This window comes from Pipistrellus hanaki (assembly GCF_964339955.1).
Source record: "Pipistrellus hanaki genome assembly, chromosome: 19".
Classification (NCBI taxonomy): domain Eukaryota; kingdom Metazoa; phylum Chordata; class Mammalia; order Chiroptera; family Vespertilionidae; genus Pipistrellus; species Pipistrellus hanaki.
Window position 1 is genome coordinate 22,856,055 of NC_140521.1, and position 8,824 is coordinate 22,864,878.

The window sequence follows — 8,824 nt, forward strand, 5'->3', positions numbered from 1 at the left end:
TCCCTCTTCATCGACGGCTCCTTCCAGCTGCTCTAGTGAGTGGAGGCCCGGAGCTGGGGCGGACGGTGGGGCTGGGCTGGGACATCGTCCTGGTGGGGGTGAGGGGGTGAGGCTCCCCACAGCAGCGAGCGAGCCCAGGCGGCCACCTGAGCCCAAGTCAGGGCGAGCAGCAGGGTCTTCTGCCTGCAGAGGGCTCTGGCTGTCGGAGGCCATGGCCCCGTGGACAGAGTACTCTAACCTGCTGGGACCGCCCGCAGTGCCTCTGGGAGGGCTTGGGGCTGTGTCTGTGGGTGCTGTGATGGATTGTTATGTCCGCCTCGGCACTGTGCCTGCAGGTGGCAGTCTTTCCTTCCCTTGAGCTGGAGAGCGAGCCGTGAGCCCCATGGCCACACCTCCCCCTCACACCCCCCTCACACCGCGCCCCCCCACAGCCACACCTCCCCCTCACGGCCACACCTCCCCCCTCACGGCCACACCTCCCCCCTCACGGCCACACCTCCCCCCTCACAACCCCCTCCCCCCGCGCCTCCCCCCTCATACCCCCTTCACACCGCGTCTCCCCCCTCACACCCCCCCTCACACTCCCCCTCACACCACACCTCCCCCCTCACACCGCGCCCCCCCCACAGCCACACCTCCCCCCTCACACCGAGCCTCCCCTCACACCACACCTCTCCCCTCACACCACGCCCCCTCACGGCCACACCTCCCCCCTCACGGCCACACCTCCCCCTCACACCCCCCTCACCCCGCGCCTCCCCGCCTCACCCCGTGCCTCCCCCCTCATACCCCCCTCACACCGCGTCTCCCCCTCACACCCTCCCTCACACCACCCCCTCACACCACACCTCCCCCCTCACACCGCGCCTCCCCACTCACACTCCCCCTCACACCCTCCCTCACACCCCCCTCACACCGCGCCTCCCCACTCACACTCCCCCTCACACCCTCCCTCACACCCCCCCTCACACCGCGTCTCCCCCCTCACACCCCCCCTCACATCTCCCCTCACACCACGCCCCCCTCCTGGCCACACCCCCCTCACACCGCGCCCCCCCTCCCGGCCACACCCCCCCTCACACCACGCCCCCCCAAGGCCACACCCCCCTCACACCGTGCCCCCCCCTCGCGGCTCCCAGGGGGTCTCTTCGGGAGCTGGCAGGGCTCAGGCCATTGCCCCCAGGAATTGTCAGTTATGTCCGTTTATGGAGCTTCTGGTTAACAGGACGCGGGAGCCGGAGCCCACTGTGCACCCTCTGGGTTTCCAGAGCTCTGGGTGTCTGGGTGCCTGGAGGGCTCGGAGCTCTCCCCTCAGGGCCTCACCGCCCCCCCGCACCCCCCTCCGTCCGTTCCGCCTGCAGCTTCATCTACTCGGTGCTGGTGATCGTCTCGGCGGCCCTCTACCTGGCGGGCGTGGAGGCGTACCTGGCCGTCATGGTGTTCGCCCTGGTGCTGGGCTGGATGAACGCCCTGTACTTCACGCGCGGCCTGAAGCTCACGGGCACCTACAGCATCATGATCCAGAAGGTGCGGGGCGGGGCCTCTGAGCGCGCCCGTGCCGTTCACCGGCATACGGTGCCGTGCACCACGGGCAGGGGGCCGCGGCGGGCCTGGGCCCGGGAGGGCCGGGCGTGGGGAGGGGTGGGGACGGAGCATCGGGAGAGCGAGAGGCCGCGTGTCTCACCCTGGCCTCCGTCCTCCCGCGGCGTCTGCAGATCCTCTTCAAAGACCTGTTCCGCTTCCTGCTGGTCTACCTGCTCTTCATGATCGGCTACGCGTCCGGTGAGCTCGGCGCCGGGGCTGCGGGGGGTGTGTGTTTGTGTGTGTGCGTGTCTGAGGACCAGCGGGCAGTGATGTGGGGAGCGTACGCAGCTGTGCGGGGTTCTCACGGCCTGCCATGCCGGCTGAGGCCTCCCCACCCCGCCTCTTAGCTCTCCGACAAGCCTGGGAGGCAGCAGCCTTCGCTGTCTCCTCCCGCAGACAGGAAACAGGCTTAGGACCGCGAGAGAGACTGGCATGTCAGCTGCTACTGCGGAGACACCGATGAGCCGCGGGGGCTGCAGACAGCCGCCATGATATACCCTCCGGCTGGCTCACAGACCGGGGTGGCTCAGCTGGGGGCTGGGCGGGCGGCCTGGGCTGGCAGGTGACCTTGGGGGGGAACTTTGCTGTCCCTATGGTCACTCCTCCAGCGGCTCCCCAGGGTGGCCTGGGGGCTCTCAGACGCGAGCGGAAGGGTCCAGGGTCACCTCCTGGCCTGGCACCACGTCCGCCCCCTCGACCGGCCAAAGCAGGACTGAGCGGCCTCGGTCAGAGGTGGGGACAGACGAGACCCTCCCAGATGGCGCTGCAGAGCCACACGAAGGGGCGTGGCCACAGGGGAGAGTGTTTGCATAAGGGATCTATCAGCTCAGGACGTTTTATTTGTTTGTTTGTTCATTACTGATTTCAGAGAGGAAGGGAGAGGGAGAGGGAGAGAGAGAAACATCAATGAAGAGAGAATCATGGATCAGCTGCCTCCTGCATGCCCCCTCCTGGGGATTGTGCCCACAATCCAGGCATGTGCCCTGACCGGGAATCGAACCCTGACCTCCTGGTTCATAGGTCAGTGCTCACCACTGAGCCACACCGGTCGGGTAGCCCAGGTCCTTTTTAAAACTCAATACTGGCTCCCTCAAATACGGTTTCTCCGTGATGTCATGGTGTGGAGGGACCCCGGCGGGACAGGCTGGGGAGGGACAGGCTGGGGAGAGGGACCAGGAGTGGGGAGGGACAGGAATGGGGAGAGGGACCAGGAGTGGGGAGGGACAGGCTAGGGAGAGGGACCAGGAGTGGGGAGGGACAGGCTAGGGAGAGGGACCAGGAGTGGGGAGGGACAGGCTGGGGAGGGACAGGAATGGGAGGGACAGGCTGGGGAGAGGGACCAGGAGTGGGGAGGGACAGGCTGGGGAGGGACAGGAATGGGAGGGACAGGCTGGGGAGAGGGACCAGGAGTGGGGAGGGACAGGCTGGGGAGAGGGACCAGGAGTGGGATATGGACCACGCCCGTGGGCTGGTCCCGAGGGGGCGGCTGGTCGCCCACTCAGTGCCCGGCATCCGAAGGGAGTGGCCGGCCTCACTCACCCCTCACTGCCATCTGAGGGGCTGGCGGGGACCGCCCTGCCGCGGAGCGTGTGGCAGTGCTGCTGCAGCCCGGGGGGCGGGCTGTTTGGGAACCAGAGCTGTAACCTTTGCTGGGGGGAGGGACCGGGTGCAGCGGCCCTCCCAGGGACGGACGGAGAAGAACTAGACAGAGTGCTGGGTTCCATGGTGGTTTGGGATTCGGGTCAAGTCCAGCCCCCCTGCATCCTCATGGTAGAAACTGAGGCAGAAGCTGTGGCCAGCGTGGCCCCGGCGTCTGCTGCGGGCCCGGCTGCCCAGCCTGAGACCGACAGGACTCAGGCGGCACACGTGCTCGTGTTCTGCACGTTCGTGCCGCGACAGGCATTGCCAGTGGATCACAGAACTGCTTTTCTGATGAGTCCAGACGGGACTTCAGAATCCTTCTCGACACACATCCCAGCGACCACTGCGCACCTCCGTGGGCGGGCACGAGCTGTGACCCAGGCGGAAGGCCCGACGGCCCTCGATGCCCCTGAGCGCAGGGCTCGGCCCCATGCCCGCTGCCCGCACCCGCTGCCCGGGGCCGGGCCGTGGCTGCTGCTCGCGTGGGGAGGCTCTGAGCTGCCGGCGGGGCTGGGGTGGGCAGCGCCGGCAGCAGAGGCGTCTGCAGGGTGAGGCCTCGGCGAGGGGCTTCTGTGCAGGCGGTGCCGGCTCCCGCCCCTCCTCGGGGCTGTGAGCAGAGTCCGCCCTGGGCTGGGCACCTGGGCTGGGCACCTGGGCTCCGGGGCCTTCGGGAACGCTGGGCTGACCAGGCTTCTCAGCCTCGCTGCCTGTGGGGCCGGAGGATTCTCTTCTGGCCTGGCCTGTGGGTGAGGGTTTGCCATGTCCCTGGCCTCTGCCGAGTACACGCCAGCAGCACCCTGCCCCCCAGCCGCGGCAGCCAGACACGTCTCAGGACCCTGCAGATGCCCCTGGAGGGTCACCCCAGCCAGGACCTCGTTGAGGAGTTCTGGAAGGAGCAGTGGCCTTGGATCCGGGGAGAGCCTGGCCTGGCTGCCCTGCTGGGAGCCCAGGGCCGAGCTCTCCCGTCACCAGCCTCAGGTCTCCCCTCCCCCAACGGAAATGCCCCTCCCCTCCACACTCAGCGCATCTGACCCAGCGAGTGCCTCCCGCCCCCGCAGCCCTCGTGTCCCTGCTGCACCCGTGCGCCAGCATGAAGGCGTGCGGCGAGGACCAGGCCAACTGCACGGCGCCCACCTACCCCTCCTGCCGCGACAGCGACACCTTCAGCACCTTCCTGCTGGACCTCTTCAAGCTGACCATCGGCATGGGCGACCTGGAGATGCTGAGCAGCACCAAGTACCCCGCCGTGTTCATCGTGCTGCTGGTCACCTACATCATCCTCACCTTCGTGCTGCTGCTCAACATGCTCATCGCCCTCATGGGCGAGACCGTGGGCCAGGTGTCCAAGGAGAGCAAGCACATCTGGAAGCTGCAGGTGAGCCGGCCCCGTCCGCCTATCCCTCCCCCCTCCCCCCCGGGGGCCCCGGACCCCCCGCACCTCCCCAGCCTCCCCTCCGGGCGGCCACACCGCCTCCTGCCTCCACCTCCACCTCCCTGCCTGTGAGATGGGCATCCAGGCTGCGCCTGCGTCCCAGAGCCCCCTGCTGCGCTGCCAGCGCTTCTTGCCTGACCACCAGCGAGGTCTCACCCACCGTGGGGTCAGTCAGAGGACAGGGTCGCCCCGGACACCAAGAGAGCTCAGGGAGCCGGGCAGACAGCCGGGGTCTGCGCTGAGGCCGGGCAGCTGCCAGGACCCCCCCGCCCCCGCCCCCCGTGCTTATTGAGTGGAAGACGTGGCCTGGGCCTCCATGGCCGGGAGAGGTGGGGGCGGGGCTGCTTTGCTTCCGGGGGGTTCCGCGATCCCGGGAGGCCGAGGCCTGGGCCCGCTCAGCTCCCGTATCCGGGTTTTCGCGGTCACTGCCTCCGAGGCCCAGGCAGCGGCACTGCAGGCCAAGGAGGTGGCGGGGAGAGAGGGACCGAGGCCACCCTCCAGCCGGGCCTCGGCACCGTCCAGGCCGGCTCTGGATCCTCACTCCCCCTCAGTGTCCCCACTGGGTGAGACGTGAATGATGCAGACGGGGGCAGCCTGTGGATTGGATTGGACCAGCAATGATTTATTTTTTCCTTTATCCATTAAAAAACTTAATGCAGAGTTCTAAAGCGAAGAGATTTCAGTGAAAATCCAGGCGTGGCCTTTCCTGGCAGGTGGCCCACATTCTGCCGGGGGCTGGGGGCCGGGAGCCGGGGGCCTGGGGGCCGGAGGCGGCTGCCCCTTTGTGTGGGCTGTGCCCGCTGTGTCCCAGTCCCTCCCCCTCCCCGGTGCTCCCCACGCCGAGGGGCGGCTGCTGTGCTGGTCCCGGCCGCCTTTCTCCCCGGGTCCCGCCCCGCCCGTTCGTCCTGCGGGTCGGGGTCCGGGTCAGTAGCTGTCCCCAGGCCGGTGGGAGCTGGAGGCCTGTGTCTCCGCCCCCCGCCTGTCACCCCTGCCCTCAGGGCGGTGGGGCTCACCGCGCGCCCTCCCCACAGTGGGCCACCACCATCCTGGACATCGAGCGCTCCTTCCCCGTGTTCCTGAGGAAGGCCTTCCGCTCCGGCGAGATGGTCACCGTGGGCAAGAGCTCGGACGGCACCCCCGACCGCAGGTGGTGCTTCAGGTGAGGCGGCGGCCGGGCGGCCGGGGGACGGACAGACGGGACGGGGCGGGTCCTCCCGCGAGGTGGAGCCACAGGCCCGGAAGGTCCTGCCCGACGTTCTGTTCCACTGGCCGAGGTTGGGCGAATCGGTTCACCCTCAGCCTTGGCTTCCTCATCTGTGAAATGGGCACAGTGCTAGCACCGCCCGGCCCGCTGTGCGATGGGATGGGCCACCCGGAGGCGGTAACTGCCCAGGCACCAGGGACACTGTCTCAGGATTCACCCCGCTGACCATCAGCGGGGGCCTCGCTGAGAGGGGAGAGGACCCGCAGCCTCCCGGGCTTCCTGTTACCCAGAGGCCCAGCTTCTCCGGGGCCCGAGCCAGCCTCTGCTCAGAAGCTGGCCAGAGGGGGGGCGGGGGGGGAGAAGGCAGCCTGAGAGCAGTCACGTGTGGGGTCCTCAGCGGGAGCTGGGCCTGGCAGCAGCTCCCAGCTCATAGGCCAGCGGTCTGTCCTGTTCAGTTTGAACCCCGACCCGCTGCTCAGCATTGGACCTGGGGCACAGTGACAGCCCCCGCTTCCTTGTCTGTGAGCTGGGAGCAGTGGGCGTATCTCCCTTGCTCGGTCCTAACACGTAGTGCTTGCTCAAGAAATGGGGTTTGGGTAAAAGTAACAAAAATAATCTCCAAAAGGAAAAATCACGTTGAGCCAGTTTGGACTCTGGAGGCTGTGACCTGCCTTCCCGGGGTGCCCCAGCGCTGGGGGGAGAGGGGGGTTAAAAAGAAGGGTGTCCCAGCGCTGGGGGGGGGGGTAAGAAGGAGGGTGCCCCAGCGCTGGGGGGGGTAAGAAGGAGGGTGCCCCAGCGCTGGGGGGGGTAAGAAGGAGGTGTCCACGGTGGGCGTGTGGCTGAGCCTGTGGTGCCACATGAGTGAACCTCAGACACGTCATGCTGAGAGAAAGCAGCCAGGCCCAGAGCCGTGTCCTCTGTGCCGCTCACACGACATGTCCGTGCCCGGGCGGAAAGGAGAGGCAGCCGGGGGGGGGGGGGGCGATGGCGGGGGGGCGGGGGCGGGGCTGGGCAGCTCATTTCCGTGTGGGGATAGAACAGTTCGGGATCAGAGCGTGGTGATGGTGCACAGCCTTGGGGATTTACTTAACGCCCTGAGTTGTATGCAGAGATGGTCAGAATGCACAGGAGGAGGAGGGCGAGCTGGGCTGCCTGGGGTGGAGCTCCCCTGACCCTCCCTGCGTGGCCGCCAGGGTGGACGAGGTGAACTGGTCGCACTGGAACCAGAACTTGGGCATCATCAACGAGGACCCGGGCAGGAACGAGAGCTACCAGTACTACGGCTTCTCGCACACCGTGGGCCGCCTGCGCAGGGGTGAGCGGCCGGGCCGGGGGGCGGCGGGGCGCGGGGGCGGCTGGGCGGTCTCCTCACGGAGAGCCTGAGCCCCTGTCCCTCCTGAGACCCGGGTCAGCCGGTGGAGGGGGAGGGCCGGGGAGCTGACCGCGGAGTCCTGTGCCTGCCGGGCCTCCCTCCCGCACTGAGCCGTGGGCCGGGGGAGGGTGCGGGCCAGCCTCGCCTGCCTGACTCTGACGGCGCCGTGTGCTCCGTGTGTGCCGTGTGCTCCGTGTGCTGTGTGTGCTGTGTGTGCGCCGTGTGCTCCGTGTGCTGTGTGTGCGCCGTGTGCTCCGTGTGCTGTGTGTGCACCGTGTGCGCCGTGTGCTCCGTGTGCGCCGTGTGCTCCGTGTGCTGTGTGTGCTCCGTGTGCTGTGTGTGCGCCGTGTGCTCCGTGTGCGCCGTGTGTGCTCCGTGTGCTGTGTGTGCTCCGTGTGCGCCGTGTGTGCTCCATGTGTGCTGAGCCGTCTCCGCCCGTGAGGTGGGGCCATGAGACCCCCTCGGAGCGCTGGGTGGGCCTGGCACACAGTAGGCGCTCCTATGGGCACGTGCCCGCTCCCCCAGCCCTCACCCTCGCCGCCCTCCCCAGATCGCTGGTCCTCGGTGGTGCCACGCGTGGTGGAGCTGAATAAGAACTCGAACCCGGACGAGGTGGTGGTGCCTCTGGACACCGTGGGGAACCCCAGCTGCGATGGCCACCGGCAGAGCTACCCCCCCAGATGGAGGACTGATGACGCCCCCCTCTAGGGGCTGCCGGCAGGGCCATGGTCCCCGCCCGCAGCCCCCCGTCCCCTCCGCCACCATTTCGAGTCCGCCTGCATTTCAGCCACATGCTCTGTGACCCCGAGGCGAGGGCCCCGCGGAGACACGGAGGGCCCCGGGACCCTCTCCCCCAGGCTCCTGCCCCGCTCCCCCCCCCCCCCCGCCCCCGCACCGTCTCACTCCCATGGAGTCAGGGAAGCCAAAGCCGGGCCTCCCGCCCCGGGGCCCAGCCCTCCATTATTTATTGTTCTGCTCTCAGGAAAGCAGCGCCCCCCTTACCCCCCACGGGACCTGGCAGAGGCCCCGGACCCTGCTCCAGGTCCAGGTGCACCCTGGCCAGGCCCCGCCCGCTCCTGCGCCCGGACCGCACACGGGCCTGGGGAGGGCTGGCCTGGGGGCGCCTCCGCGGTCTGTAGGGGCTGGGTTCGCTGGTGCTCAATAAATGTTCGTTCTCTGATGTGGAGCTGCGGGGGCGATGGGGGTGTAGCAGGCCCAGGTCACAGGAGGGAGACGGGAGCTGGGAAGTGCCCGTGGCTGGGGGGGTGGGGAGACGAGGGCAGTCACAACGGCCAAGGTGGTGGTGCGGTGAGGGCTGGGGCCGGACAGGAGGTGGAGGGGTGATCGGAGTGGTGATGGGGAAGGTGGAGAAGGGATGGGGAGAGAAATGCTGGGGGCGGGGAGCCATGCTGATGGGGGATAATGCTGCTTGGGAAGCAGTGAGGGTTGCAGTTCCCTTCGTGGGGAGGGCAGTGCTCACCAGAGAACCGAGGCCACGCTGTGCTGGGGTAGGGGGTTGGGGTGGGGGACAGGAGAGTGGCGGGGAGGGCCAAGCAGAGGCGGAGGAGACAGCTCTGGCCAGGCGAGCCCT

At 68.3% G+C, this 8,824-nt stretch overlaps 1 protein-coding gene across 1 annotated transcript; it reads left to right on the top strand.

Annotated features, from left to right (window-relative positions):
- The first annotated feature begins 6 nt into the window (after positions 1–6).
- Positions 7–8,515, top strand: TRPV4 (transient receptor potential cation channel subfamily V member 4). The gene is made up of 7 exons (XM_084867970.1): positions 7–35; positions 1,362–1,527; positions 1,716–1,782; positions 4,284–4,600; positions 5,689–5,816; positions 7,055–7,176; positions 7,784–8,515. The coding sequence occupies exons 2-7, from the start codon at positions 1,435–1,437 to the stop codon at positions 7,939–7,941; spliced, it is 885 nt and encodes a 294-aa protein (XP_084724096.1). The 5' UTR covers positions 7–35; positions 1,362–1,434; the 3' UTR covers positions 7,942–8,515.
- The last annotated feature ends 309 nt before the right edge of the window (positions 8,516–8,824 follow it).